This window comes from Hydractinia symbiolongicarpus, chromosome 12 (assembly GCF_029227915.1).
Source record: "Hydractinia symbiolongicarpus strain clone_291-10 chromosome 12, HSymV2.1, whole genome shotgun sequence".
Taxonomy (NCBI): Eukaryota; Metazoa; Cnidaria; class Hydrozoa; order Anthoathecata; family Hydractiniidae; genus Hydractinia; species Hydractinia symbiolongicarpus.
Window position 1 is genome coordinate 16,962,410 of NC_079886.1, and position 15,565 is coordinate 16,977,974.

General features: G+C 34.3%; 1 protein-coding gene across 1 annotated transcript; it reads left to right on the forward strand.

Annotated features, from left to right (window-relative positions):
- The first annotated feature begins 558 nt into the window (after window positions 1–558).
- Window positions 559–8,097, forward strand: LOC130622053 (tubulin gamma-1 chain). Its single transcript, XM_057437448.1, has 18 exons — window positions 559–693; window positions 1,271–1,321; window positions 1,419–1,480; window positions 2,005–2,058; window positions 2,134–2,247; window positions 3,813–3,881; window positions 3,966–4,045; window positions 4,579–4,624; window positions 4,952–5,119; window positions 5,490–5,535; window positions 5,620–5,723; window positions 5,804–5,857; window positions 6,185–6,283; window positions 6,403–6,477; window positions 6,565–6,651; window positions 7,073–7,188; window positions 7,263–7,341; window positions 7,514–8,097. The coding sequence occupies exons 1-18, from the start codon at window positions 645–647 to the stop codon at window positions 7,523–7,525; spliced, it is 1,365 nt and encodes a 454-aa protein (XP_057293431.1). The 5' UTR covers window positions 559–644; the 3' UTR covers window positions 7,526–8,097.
- Window positions 8,098–15,565: the final 7,468 nt, after the last annotated feature.

Genomic DNA, 15,565 nt, shown 5'->3' on the forward strand with positions numbered 1-15,565 from the left:
GATAAGTAAGAAAAGGAATTATTATTAGCAAAAACATTTATATTTGTAACTTAACTGAGAATTATAAGATAATACAGTAATAAGAGAACAAGGAAACACAAAAACTCGCTTGTGTATATATCTGTATATATCTGCATATATATATGTATATAATATATTATTCTTATTTTATGGGAAAATTCAGACTTAAGTCATTCTTAGTTAAAACTGTTGATTTGAGTCTTTTGTCTGTTATATATATATAATTTTGTCTTTATTTATAACATAACCTGAGGTTGGTGTTCTTATCAGATTGTTCTTTCATAATAAAAGCTTGTAGGGTACCCTTCTAAAAGGGAAACTGTTTTCGAATTCATATTCATTTTTTTTTTCTCCCGCAAATGGAAATTGTCTTGGATTTCGGCGACTATGTTAGAGCAAAGAATTTTAAATTGTTTAAAAAGTAATGCTACAGAGCATCCCTATATTTCTTTTCACATTATTCAGAAATGTAAAACAGATGTATGATGTTTTATTTCAGGTCCTGCTATACCACTAATGTAATATATAATGATTATTCTCCACGAGGATTAATAATGTGTATTTATTTTAGTCAAGACTAATAATTACACTGATTTTTAGTTGTTTTGTGTTTATCCAGAAAAATGCCTCGTGAAATAATCACGCTACAAGTTGGACAATGTGGTAACCAAAGTAAGTTTTAGTTGCATAAATTTATTAACAAAACCCACAAAATTAATGTTGGAGTCAGCTACTCCTAGTTTCTAATTGTTGCTCAATATGATGACAGGAAAAAGTTGCTAATGTTCCGTTATTAGTCATATATCTTTTATCTTATATATAGCTATCACTCCATTTTGGTTTTATACACCTTTCCTAAGCTACTATAGAGAATGTCTACAACTCCTTTTAGTATATATTTCATACTAAGGCTCAAGTATAAGTTCATGTACCCAATTTCACATTATCTTTTTGTTAATCTTCAGTTTATATAGCTGTTATTTTTGATATATATAAACTCTGGCTTGAGTATTCTATTTACAAAAAGCACTCATTATTAAACTCTATTTTTGCAACGAATGTTCGTAAAAGATATCCAACCAGTATTGTAGTCCCTGTTTTGATTTTTAATGATTCAAGGAACTTATAGAATCTAAATTGGATAAAGGCAGAAACCACATGAGTTGCTTTTTAACAACTTTTTTCAATTAATGCTTCATATGTCATGTTTTTGTTGGGATGTTTATACAGTTCGATCTTCATGTTTTAGTTGGGATGGAATTTTGGAAACAATTGTGTGCAGAACATGGTATCAGTGAAGGTACATTTTTTATACTCATATTTGTGCATATTATGCAATCAATGTTTTTAATGTACTGTATGACTTCATGTGTATACTTATTATCTTATTGTTTTAGAGGGCATTTTAGAAGACTTTGCAACTGATGGAACAGATAGGAAGGATGTCTTCTTTTATCAGGTGAGCTATATCATCGAAAAGCGTTCTTTCGTAATACGTCACAAACTGAAATACTTTGTCCTTCTAAAACATTTTCTTTGATCCAAATTTAGGCAAAACAGTTCTATAACTTTGTTCAGTTTTCTCTTGTAGCCCCCCCTCCTCCCTTAGTCTTAATTTTTACTGAAGACGTAGCAACAGACAAGTTTTTAGCTTTCATTAAATCATTAAATTAAAGTCTTACATATTGTACCAGGATGACACTCATCTACTTCAAAATTAAGCTTAGTATATAATTACTAAACTTTAGTAATTGGGTGGCCAACATTAAGATTACACAGAAACGCGCTTGCTAGGATTGGTATATGTCACCCAGGACTGTCGGAGACGTAACACACTAGATCTGCCTCTGTGGTGTCACCTGGAAACAATTGCCAGGGTATATCCTAGCCTACATATACAGTAAAATATAAATCACATCCTTTAATTGTGAATTAAACACTGTTAAATTAGTTCTTCAGTTTCTTCAGCTTATTTATTATTAGGCTGATGATGAACATTATATACCCAGAGCTGTATTGTTGGACTTGGAACCAAGGGTAAGCTTGGAGTGATTAGTATGCTATTTATTTTAAACTCCGTTTTTTATTATGTTTTGAAATATTTGTGTCTAGGTTATTGATTCCATACTAACATCACCGTTTGCCAACTTATACAATCCTGAAAATGTTTACACTTCAAAAGACGGTGGTGGAGCTGGAAATAATTGGGGACATGGATTTGCACAGGTAAAAATATGATGCAGGAGTCGAAATTAGGTTGTTCTTCTGTTGACCCTTTTTAACCTGTAATCTTGTTCACTGAAACGTTACAGACAAGGAAATTGTACAAGATCATATTAGATACATGTTATAGATACGTGTCCTGTTGAAGTATTGCCTTTAAAGTTATCTTATTTGTATTTATGTCGAATGTGGTAATAAGTACGTTTGACACTGACATATTCCACAGGAACTTGTTTTATCAGTGCTAGGAATAGCAGTCAGTGTAAAGGTGATCCCGAGGTTAAAAACTTCATTTAATTTTCATAAGATTTGTAAATTTAACAAGAAGCCCTGGGGGCATTAAGAATTTCCGCTTGCTACGTGTCATAATAAACTCACATTTTAAAAGAAATTGCTAACGAAAAATACAGCATTCATGGTTGAAAGTCTTGCGATTGAAACGTTTATGGTCTTAAACAGCATTTAGTTGACAAAAAATCAAAATTTTGATGTCCCCATTATGTTCAGTATACTTTTTTTGTTAACTTTGCCAATTTTTGTTGAAAATGAAGTAGTTTTAATTTTTGGACCAATTTTGGCCTAAAATGACATTTAAAGTGGCAAAAAATCAAAATTTTGATGTCACCATCACGTTCAATTATACCAATACTATTCTCCTCTCAGAGGAACGTGAAATCCCAGGGTCGATTTTTTCCCAAAAATGCTCCGAAAGAAAAAAACGACGTTTTTAAAGAATTTCCTACGCCTTCGGGCGCGGAAATTCAATAATTCTGCATAAATTATAATATAAATGTTTAAGGAAATGCAAATTTTAATATTATCTATCCTAATTATTTAGGATAGGGTGGTCGGCAAGAATATAAAAGTGTTGCAACAAAGGAAGGAGTGCAATCCTTGCATATTCTTTTATGCAATATAACATATTCTTTATGTTAATGAATTAACCTCTATATTGTATCTATATAATTTCTATTACATTGGTAAAATTTGATTGCATATCATAATTTATATACAACATAATTAAAATTAATTTTTTTTAAATGTGATCACTTAAGAATGAAAGCAACATTTTAAGCTCATAATAAAGTCCCACATCATTTTTCAATTCGGATTCCATTTTTGTATTTTGGGTATTGGTTCAGTTTTATGAAGAAACCTTTCTTCGAATTTCGATGTTGATTTAATATCCTAAAATTTAAGGAAAACACCGAGTCAAAAAGAACAAAGAAACATATTGAGAAAATCTTAGTCGTCTAAGTAAGCCTTTTGTTTCATAATTTTGGTAATTTTCGTAAAAACCTTTGTATTTAAAGGGAAAATACAAAAAATCAAAAAACAACAACAGGGAAATTGCTTTTGGTGTGGATTATTAGAGAGTCACGTTTTATGTTATTTTTTGGTACAATTACCACCAATTTATGTTTGTTTGAGGTAACTTTCCGTACTATACGTAGTACTGATTACATAGTGCAAAAAGTTTTTTAAAATCGAAGAATGCAATTTACGGGTTAATTTGCACTCTATTAAATAGCGTTATTTTTTAAGTAACCTGCAATCATTTTATTAAGGCTGAAAGTCTTCACGAAGAGCTCTTTGACATTATTGACAGAGAGGCGGATGGAAGTGATAGCTTAGAGGTGGGTATTCTTGCAGACTTTGTTTCCAGGACTTCAAATAACCACTATAGTTAACTACTATAAAAATGATATATATGTTTATAGGGATTCGTTTTGTGTCATTCCATTGCTGGTGGTACTGGTTCAGGGATGGGGTCCTACATGCTGGAGAGGATAAACGACAGGTTTGTGTCGTTCATTATTACCATTTTAAATGACGTGTTTTAAACAATCACCTTAAAAATTTTAGGCAATTACCAAACAATTTACATGGGGCGAATAAATGATAAAAAATTAAGCAATTTGCTTGGCAAATAATTTGTCAAATATCAAACAATTTCCATGGTGCTAATTAAAGTCCTAAGTATAGCTTGTCGGAAATAAAACTCTTTTAACTTCAACTTACAGTGACATTACTAAAGAATGTTAAGTCACAGTAACATTACTAAAGAACAGACAAATAGATCTAAGAAAAAGGCAGAATGTCTTTTAAACTTCAATTAAAAAAAATATGCATAAAATTAAAACCGTAAAAGTAAACAAATAAATATAATTTTATCCAGGTAAACAACTACTAAATAATTTTTGGGCTTTTTTCCCGAAGTAGCTAAACAATATTGAGGGCAAAGTGCAAAAAACCAATTGCTTATATATAATAAAATTGTAGTTTTTTTCATTTTTGTGCTTCAATAACTAATACAAATATGATTTCTTGTAGGTACCCTAAAAAATTGATTCAAACATATTCAGTTTTTCCACAGCAGGTTAGTTTGAAAATATTGTTTGTGATAACTTTGAAATACAAAACCAGAGTATAAGAAATCTCAATCTTTATTTTTTTTCTAACAAGAAGGTCAATTTTCAGTTTGCTAAAAGAAAAGTTATTGGAAGGTGTTGCGAGTTTGAATATTTTAAGAGAGTCGCCATCAATAGTATCCTCAATCGCTGGCTAAATTAAATGGCAAAGAAAATGTTTTAAAATTTTACGTATGCAACAGTCTCTTCTTACGAAATATAAATCATTTTCTGCACAATTCGCAAATTTTGCCCATGCGTGAATTTAATTGGTTATATAATCCTTTTTTTTTCAGGATGACATAAGCGACGTAGTAGTTCAGCCTTACAACTCTATTTTAACAATGAAGCGCTTGACACAAAATGCTGATTGTGTTAATGTGCTTGACAATACAGCACTAAACAGAATTGCAGCTGATCGCCTTCACATACCGAATCCAACATTTTCACAAGTCAATCAGTTGGTATGATGCTGTTTTTTTTGGAAAGTAAATAATGCTGTAAGAATAGAGAAAACCATAAAAATAAAAACCATAGGTCACGAAATTTCCGCCTAGAAATTTGTCATTCTTTTATCCTCAACGGAATAATACTTTTTGATGAACCTTTATTTTATTATTTTTATTCAACCAAATAGAAAACATGAAAATTTCGCTGCATTTTTTTAACGAAAATCTTATTTGCTGAAAATATATATTTTTAGGTATACGGATAAATTAAAATTCGCGATTTAATTTTCAAAAGCCTCTAGTAAATGCCTTTGCAAATTGTCGAAGTAGAATTAAGGAGAAGCCAAGTTCCTCAATGCTCATAACAAGTTCATCTACTTTCTAGGTTTCAACAATAATGGCGACAAGCACCACAACTTTAAGATATCCAGGTAGTATGTGTAAAACTATGAGAGGTAGAAGAAGATTTAACAAGTAGCTTCCATTGCGACTTATACCTAACGTAAATCTTTTAGGGTACATGAACAATGATTTAATTGGTTTGATCGCTTCTCTTATACCAACGTCAAGACTGCACTTTCTTATGACAGGATACACACCATTAACAACCGATCAAAAGGTGGACCCTTCTTTTTTTTACATGCGCAAAACCTCTTATCTCAAGTTTCTTATGTCTTCTCTACTGTTGGATTTATTTAGACGACGAGTGTTCGAAAGACAACTGTTTTGGATGTAATGAGACGTTTACTACAAGTAAGTTAAATTGTGTGTGATATTGAGAAAATAACCTGTAAAAGCGGCAGAATGGTTTTTGCACTTTATTCCACGCGAGTTTTCAAATTTTAGATAAATTTCTGCAGCTTTTACAACGATTTAACAATGATTAGAACGATTTTAAAAATTCAGAACTCCACAATTATTAATTTAGCAGGAGCGCGACTGTAAACCTGTTATTTGGGGAACTAGTCTAGGTGGAAATTACTCTTTAAAAGTGAATGAAGCGAAACTGTTTTAATTCTACCAAGCGGTGGAAAAAAAATCGCCATTTATAATAAGTGAGTAAATTTGTATGTTACGTAGCCGAAGAATATGATGGTTGCTACGCCTCGTGATCGCAAGATCAATCATTGTTACATCTCTATTTTAAACATCATTCAAGGGGAAGTAGATCCCACTCAGGTAGGTGTCTTATTTTGTCTTCCTACGTATCACTTGATGTGAAGTTTGTGATGGCACATCCGTGTGTCATCGACAAACGTAGCTATACTGTAATTTGCATCACTTTATCTTTATTGCAGGTGCACAAAAGTTTACAACGAATTAGAGAACGAAAACTCGCCGAATTTATTCCCTGGGGTCCTGCGAGCATTCAGGTACGCAACGTTGCTTAATTTTAATTGCAAATTTAGATCTTCTTTGTATTTTTGCGTCATAAGGTTTTAAAACTGTTTTTTTAATAGGTTGCGCTTAGCCGAAAATCACCGTACGTTCAAACTGCGCATCGTGTTAGCGGTCTAATGTTGGCCAATCACACAAGTATCTCCTCGGTAGGTATTTGTTCACTGAAATATTGTGATGTCATCTACAGGGGAAAAAGAATGTAGATGAGTAAATCATTTGGATAGTTTTTTAAGTAGCTATGTTTACAAGCTATGTAGGTTTCCCCGGGATATTTCGACAATATTTAAAAATGAACTTATGTGTTTGCTTTAAACATGTTCTGACTCTCTAAAATTTTGACTTTATGTCAGGTAAATCTGTTTAGCGGCAAATCGTTAGAAGAAATCCTCTTTCAAATGATTCTATTTTTTATATAAAATTCAACGCAAGATTGCTGACTTTATAAAATATGAAAGTTTTGGCAAAAGTCTTCAGCCCATCGATGTCTCGATTTAAGTTTGAGCCGCTGGATTATGTAAAACTAAAATTTATTAAAGACATTAATGTGAACGGCATTATTTGTTGCAGGTTTTCGACAGGAACTGTCGTTTATTTGATAAACTTCGAAAGCGTGGCGCATTCCTGGACCAGTATAAAAAAGTGGAGATGTTCAAAGACAGTTTGGACGAACTAGATGACGCAAGGTATGTATACTGGACGTTGGCTATGTGCGTCACCAAATGCGCTGTCATTTATCATGTATATCTTTTGCCTTTAGGGAAGTTGTTCAGGAGTTAATAAATGAATACCACGCGGCTACCAAGCCTGATTATATAACCTGGGGTACGCAGTCACAGGTAAGTACTGTTGATTCTTTTATACTTTTTACAAAAGGCAAAATATTTCTTTGACAGTGCCCCCTTTTTTAAAAATTATATTCTTAATACCATGCTTCTAATGAAAGTGACATTCACACCTCCGCGGAAATGTAAATACGCTCGTTTTAAAACATGGTATTTTATGTTATAGAGCGATTCGTGAAAATTACGAGAAGGTTTCAAAATAATTCACGGATGGTAGTTGTGTTGCAATGGAAGTATAATTTACAATCTTAGTTCCTAAGCTCCTAGGCTTTGGGCTGCTTTCCATTGAAGCGTTCATGACCGTAGCTTCCAATGTTCAAACAACAATGCTCAATATGATCAATTCCCAATTTGAATTAAAGATGTCAGCGTTTTCTGAATTTTTATTGCATATTAAAGAAAGTTGTACGTCTGTAAAAGCGTTAAAATTTACTCGTGTTAACCTACATAGCTGCTAAAATACATGCGTCGCTACCAAAAAGAATTATCGCACAAGCCCAGATACTAAACGTTGGAAGCTGCTACAAAGAACGCCTTAATTGAAAGTTCTTCTAAGTTGTTCTATTTCCAGCTAGAATTTACTCAATTCTAAATCATAAATAATACTTCATATCAAAATTTTCTATCTGCTGATGCTCACAAGTGAATTTGGTGATGGGATAAAAAACGTTATTCGATACTTGTATATATGTATACTTTTGTACGTGTAAATTCTATTTACAAAGACAAGACAAAGAAATGTCATTTGGATTATTTGTTGATGGCCTGTTTTGTCTTCAATCTAAGTTTTACTAACCACTTTAATTAGAAGCATACTCAGTGTTGTTGGTTTTGATTTATTTTAAAAATATTGCTTTGTAGAAATGTGGAACCAGTTTATACTGTTTTGTTGCGAAATATTTGGCTCTGAATAGTCGGCAAATCTATGTTTTATTTTTGCCAAGAATCTTTTCCTTTCCAGGATTAATCTGAGTGCTTCTTGTCTTTAAGTATCTTTTCCAGCAAGATTCCTGCTAATTTACACAAAAACTAGCGCGTGTTTATAATTCTGCGCTTGTAATAAGAAGATTGTCTAGATTGGACATTCGCAATTCGTCTACTGAAAATTTGCAGTTATAGAAATGTGTTAAAATTCTTTAGAAAATATGTACACAACGCTTTTAAGTTAAGCAAACATTGACTAAGCAATCGTTTTATTAGGTCCTTAAAGTATAGTAGTTATTTTTTAGTTAGTATATCAAATCCTCTGCAGCACATAGCTGGGCAAACTAAACCACATTGTGTTTTGCATATTGTTGGGCATACTGGCTGCGTGGGGACGTATTTAGGAACATACTTGACCAAGTTACCCCATGAATCAATTGGAGAGCCGTCAAACCTTCGTGTACAGCATTCTGTGTTGCAGGAAGGTGAACAGTTCATTGCACACGCCCGTCTGCAATTGGAAATACCCACGTTTGATGCTGAGTTCGTGTCTGTGCTTGTAGTTGGATACATTTCAGTTGATGTTTCAGGTATTCCGTCTTCTATTTCTTGTTTAATATCTGTTTTCCTGCCTACACTTCTTTGGTTGGCATTTTGTTGTAAAATGGTGTCAAGAGTGCCTCCCATGTCTTCACTTACGTTATGCTCCATTGGAACATTCAAATTTTGCCGTATGTGCTCATGGGGATAAGTTGGGACAGAATTGCCTGTGTTTGGAAAAGCTTCGTGAAAGTGATTGTCAATTTGTCCTACTATGCTGCTGTCGTGTAAATCGTTTAAATGCGCCAGTATGGCATCGGGCATTTGCTCTATGGTGTAACCCTTCATTACGCTATCTGTATTCGTGTTGATATGGTGAATTTGTTCCATTTGTGGTACTATACTTTCATGCTCGTAATTGTTAGTGGATTGTGGAAGATGAGGTTTTATTGGAGGAAACAAATTATGATCAATATGTATTACTGGTTTACTTGGGTAAACATTCACAGCACCGGGAACATGTTCTGATGAGGGTTTATGAATAAAATTCTGAACGTGGCCCTGTGGTTGTCCACCAATCGGTCCAGGAACATGCTGCTGTGTAGCGGAGTGGTAATAGTTATGTGAACTACTCACAAGTGGTTTTTTAAAGTGTTGGTTTAAAAAGTCACTGTCGTGTATATAGTTATCTGTGTTTTCTTGCATTTGAGCCTGTAGACTAAGCAAACATTCTGGAGAATTGCAAGTGATTGTGGGATTGTCATCGACTAGCTTAGGCGGAATTATTCGGTATTCGCAGCAGTCCATCGAACACCCATGAAAAGCGCATTCTTGTGGACATGGTGGGCGACATGCTGTTGATGATGAAGCTGCGGGAGCATTAAAATTATTATGTGGTAGTTGTTGATTGTAGTTCTCGTTCAAGCCTGGATTTTTAAAGTTTTCGTTCGGCGATCCAGAGTTGGCACCAGAGTTTTGAGATTCCGGATTTTCATTTGAAGAAGACTCATTCACCTTTTTATTATCTGTCTGTATAAAGCCATCTGTTGTTTTCGTATTTATTGGAGTAGAACCAGGTGAAGTCGTAGTAGTTGCTTGTATTGTTGTTTTGCTTGCCGCAATTGTGCTAAAGGTTGTAACTGTTGTGCCAGGTTCCGCATTTCCATTTGCTTTTCCAGCGTTAACTCCTGAAGCTGTTGTCAATGCCACTTCGGTTTTAGCAGTTGGGGTGGGGGGTGCAACTGTTGTTGCCAGTTTCGCACTTCCATCTGTTTCGCCAACGTTTTTTTCGGAGTCTTTTGGTGTTACGGCTTTGGTATTGGCAGGTGAGCTGGTGGGTGCAACTGTTGTTGCTGGCTCTGCACTTCCAGTTTTTTTCCCAGTGTTTCCTCCTGAACCTGTTGGCGTTACACTTTCAGTATTAGCAGATGAGGCGGTGGGTGCAACTTTTGTTGCAGGCTCCGTACTTCCATTTGCTTTTCCAGTGTTTCCTTCAGAACCTGTTGGCGTTACACCTTTGGTGTAAGAAGATGAGGTGGTAGGTTCAACTGTTGTTGCTAGATCCGCACTTCCAGTTGTTTTTACAGTGTTTCCTCCTGAACCTGTTGGTGTTACACCTTCAATATCAGCAGATGATGTGGTGGGTGCAACTGTTGTTGTTGGCTCTGCACTTCCAGTTGTTTTTCCAGTGTTTCCTTCAGAACCTGTTGGCGTTACACCTTCGGTGTCAGAAGATGTGGTGGGTGCAACTGTTGTTGCTAGCTCCGCACTTCCAGTTGTCTCTCCAGTTGCTTGACCTGTGGTTGTTGGTGTTGTTACATGCCCTGATACAAAAGATTTATTTTGACTGGTTTTATGTTTTCTTTTTGAGTAGATGAAAAATAAAAAATACAATAAAAATTGAAGATTTTTTTTCTTTCGTAATACTTTGCGGATGATGGGAAAAGAATCTCTTGAAACATCGCCTACTAAACATGCTCAAGAAGTGATAAACCTTCAATACTTATGCATTAAAAGTTGTATTCTTACCAGACGTTGGAGATACCGTAGCCTCTACTTCGGTCACAACTATACAAGATATATAAACATGATCAAATAACTATTATCACGGAAGATAAGGGAACGCTTTACACGTTTTTTATAAGGAACCGAGTTGCCTAAGGTCCCAGCATCAATTTTGGCCTAAAAATTTGTGACAGAAAAGACGTACTAAGCAACTCACTGGTAACAGAAAGAATATACAAACGAACGTAATTAAGAATAAAACAATGAACTCAATATGGTCCTTAACATATGAAAAAAAATCGAAATTTCCAGCAGTCCCTACTATTTCCCCTTCAAGTTGCATGCACAGCAACTGTCCTAAAGTTCCCCTGTTAGCAACTACTTTGAGGCTCCGAATCCCATTTTTTTCTTAGCAACTCCCCCTTGAAATGAAGATTTAAGTTGCTTATAAAGAAGTAAACGTGTATATCAAAAGTATCTAAATGAAGCATTTGCCTGTTATAATACCAAGGGTTTAGTTTTACCACTTTTCGTTTAAAAACTTATTTATAAGCATGGGTTATGCATCGGCAAAGTTTTCCAATAATTTAGCGAAAATTTATCCCCGTTAATGTGTCGCAACACTCGTATTCGCTAAATTAGCTAAAGATTTTTTTCCCGGAATTTTGAATTTTTTATGTTTCTTTTCTTCTGACTCACCTAGCATCTTTAATAAATCAGCCAAGCTTTCTTCAAAAGTCAATTTTTTTATTTTTTTCCCTGAGCTTGCATATAAAGAAGGATTTTAAATGACACAAAAGTGCAAGCAGAAAACGTTTTTTGCTTAATGAATACTAAAAAATTTTAGGTATTTTATTGCCTGGTGCGATAATAGTGAGAGATGGATTGATGAAAAACACATTCACAGTGGAAAATAGCGTGATTTTTGCCATTGGACAGCATTGACAGCTATCTGTCGTTGACTTGACGTGGTCATTAAATGTTTCTTGTGATTGTTGACGTTTATGCCCAATAGAGTGAAAAATTGAAATTATTTTCCATTATTCTTTCTGACTGAAAAAATATATCCATAAGCAATTTCAAACGGTTTTTGGATGTTAAAATTTACAACCATCTAAATTTATTGATTAGAATTGTTCTTATAGTAACTAAAGAAAGTGGAAAAAAATTGAAGGGAAGTCCATGATAAGGGTGTCTCAAGTTTATATGAAATTAATTTTCTATAGCATTTTCCCGCAAGGTAAGTGCGCGAATTGAGCTTAATTCACGCGATTTTTTTATGTAAACTGTATAGTTATGTTTTTCCTCGCGTAAAGTCTCGCGAAAAAACGCTTTGCGCGTAAGTTTCATACTAAATTTTACGCAAGAACAAACTTATTTGCGCAAATGCGAAAAAATTTGTATTAGCGAAAATTTGTATGAATAAGGTTAACCGAAATTGCAAAAATAAAATTGATCCAACAATCTACAACAATAGCGAAACTTCCACGCTTTAAAACAACCTTAGAAATTCACCTCTAAAATATATTTTAATCTTTTAGACGCGTATTTGAAATGCGCAAAAAAAACTACCAACTTTAAATAATAAATAAATGGGTCCTAAATTTTAGCAAAATTCACTAAACTATCCTAAAGCATTCATTCGGGAATGGATATGATCGCGAAAAAAATTTCAGCAAATAATGCTCTATCTTAGTTTCTACTTATTTTTATGATAAACTATGTAAAATGCGTTTTGAGATTGCCTCCTTGAAATCTTTAGGGTTAATTTTCGATGCAGTGGTAATTGAAAGTTCAAAAAAGTTGATATGCATAAAATCTATTATTTTGCCTCACTCGGGAAGTTATGTTTCATAATGATCCTGATCTTTTTCATTCGCCAAAGTAAAGTACTTCAAGTAATTTGTCTACAAAACGTTTCTTTATTCAAAAAAAATAGGGACGATATGTCGTACCTTTTTCAAGATATATTTCTGGACCGCGTATAATTTGAATTTTTGGCTTTGCTTTCGGACTTCTCTTGGAAGCCATGGTTATGGCAGATAAAGATGGATCAATTGCGTAAGGCATTTCGGTGGCATAATCTTGCTGTTTTGTGTTATCTTTTGGATCTTCTGAACTAGTTTGATCTTTGGAACACCATCCAACATTAACATAGGCAGATATCTTTAATTTTTGTAGCGCGGCGTTGCTCAGGTCTTGGTCTTTCGGGAGCTTGAGCAAATACTCGATTCTAGCGTCTTTCATCGGGTTGTCGATAACTTGTTTCGTTACGAACTTTGACGGTTTGCTGGACGTGTCAAAAACATTGATAACCATGCAAGAACCATCCGGTATTTGGTCTGGGAATACTTGAGGATAATTAATTCTACCTTCTATTTGAGCTGGGCGCGAGGAATCCTGTGAAGTGTCACCTGCTGCCCCACTTCCGTTTGGATTATCTGATGATACGAAAAGGAAGGTTATGTTTAAGTTTTAGAGGTTGAGAGTTGCGGGTGCTATCGGCAAGGATGTTGTTAATAACGTTTTATGAAGGTGCGTTTTATAAAAATAGCACCAAAAATTAAAAAACTTAAAGGAAAACGTAAAGAGAGGATCGAAACAAATTTATCTGTTTTCAGAGCTTCCCAATATGTGCTACTGAACAGGAGTAATCAAGGCGTTAGATACACAAAATATTTCAAATGGGCTTAGGAACTTCTTCCACGGGTAATATTTTGATCGCAAAAATTCTGCTAAAGCGGAATTTTAGTAAAAAAATTTCAAAATAAAATTCTGCAAAAAAAGAGCTCGCTTTTTCACAAATCAAAACAAAAAATCAAATTTCGATACGTGACAACAAGTTATCTATTTTCAAATCTATCTCATCGTTAACAGATTTAACGAAGAAGTTTGCAAGACTATAGATACAGTTGTCTATTGTTTACTGTTCTCTATTTTCTTCGACTTGCGTACGAGAAATTAACAAATTGGTATTCTATCTTTCCGTTTAAATGAAATAAACAATAAAATTTTGTGACAAAACGGGCAATAAAATGTCGCGATTTATTCTGTTTCTTAACCATTTGTTTATCAGTCTATTTTCTCGAAGCTATTACACTTTACAAGGTTTCTGCAGGAGACGTGTTGCAGTATAGGGTGGACACCATCGCTTAAGATTTTTTCATACGCTATGGCTCTATTATCAATTTATGTGGCAATTGATTGGACAGGAACCTGTTCTCTTTTCGATTTCAAAGACAAGTTGAAATATCTCTAATCGGCAGACGATAATACATTTACAAGTTTTAGCTGGGTATAAAAGTATCGTTTTCTTACCTGTCTGCGTTGAAGAAGTTGGAGAAACGCTACCAGAATTAAGATTTGTTGGAGACAAGGTGGCCTTCATATCTTTTGTAACTATAGTAAAACATAAACGCGTGTTATCTCATGTGCCCTTGGATCGTCTAGTCGCAGAAAGTTAAAAGAAAGGCACATTCTTTGGCGGCTTTACCGCTTTTCAGTCGGCTTTTGTTTAGATTGCAAGAGCGTTGAATTGAATTACCTTTTTCAAGATATATTTCTGGACCGCGTATAATTCGAATTTTTGGCTTTGCTTTCGGACTTCTCTTGGAAGCCATGGTTATGGCAGATAAAGATGGATCAATTGCGTAAGGCATTTCGGTGGCATAATCTTGCTGTTTTGTGTTATCTTTTGGATCTTCTGAACTAGTTTGATCTTTGGAACACCATCCAACATTAACATAGGCAGATATCTTTAATTTTTGTAGCGCGGCGTTGCTCAGGTCTTGGTCTTTCGGGAGCTTGAGCAAATACTCGATTCTAGCGTCTTTCATCGGGTTGTCGATAACTTGTTTCGTTACGAACTTTAACGGTTTGCTGGACGTGTCAAAAACATTGATAACCATGCAAGAACCATCCGGTATTTGGTCTGGGAATACTTGAGGATAATTAATTCTACCTTCTATTTGAGCTGGGCGCGAGGAATCCTGTGAAGTGTCACCTGCTGCCCCACTTCCGTTTGGATTATCTGATGATACGAAAAGGAAGGTTATGTTTAAGTTTTAGAGGTTGAGAGTTGCGGGTGCTATCGGCAAGGATGTTGTTAATAACGTTTTATGAAGGTGCGTTTTATAAAAATAGCACCAAAAATTAAAAAACTTAAAGGAAAACGTAAAGAGAGGATCGAAACAAATTTATCTGTTTTCAGAGCTTCCCAATATGTGCTACTGAACAGGAGTAATCAAGGCGTTAGATACACAAAATATTTCAAATGGGCTTAGGAACTTCTTCCACGGGTAATATTTTGATCGCAAAAATTCTGCTAAAGCGGAATTTTAGTAAAAAAATTTCAAAATAAAATTCTGCAAAAAAAGAGCTCGCTTTTTCACAAATCAAAACAAAAAATCAAATTTCGATACGTGACAACAAGTTATCTATTTTCAAATCTATCTCATCGTTAACAGATTTAACGAAGAAGTTTGCAAGACTATAGATACAGTTGTCTATTGTTTACTGTTCTCTATTTTCTTCGACTTGCGTACGAGAAATTAACAAATTGGTATTCTATCTTTCCGTTTAAATGAAATAAACAATAAAATTTTGTGACAAAACGGGCAATAAAATGTCGCGATTTATTCTGTTTCTTAACCATTTGTTTATCAGTCTATTTTCTCGAAGCTATTACACTTTACAAGGTTTCTGCAGGAGACGTGTTGCAGTATAGGGTGGACACTATCGCTTAAGATTT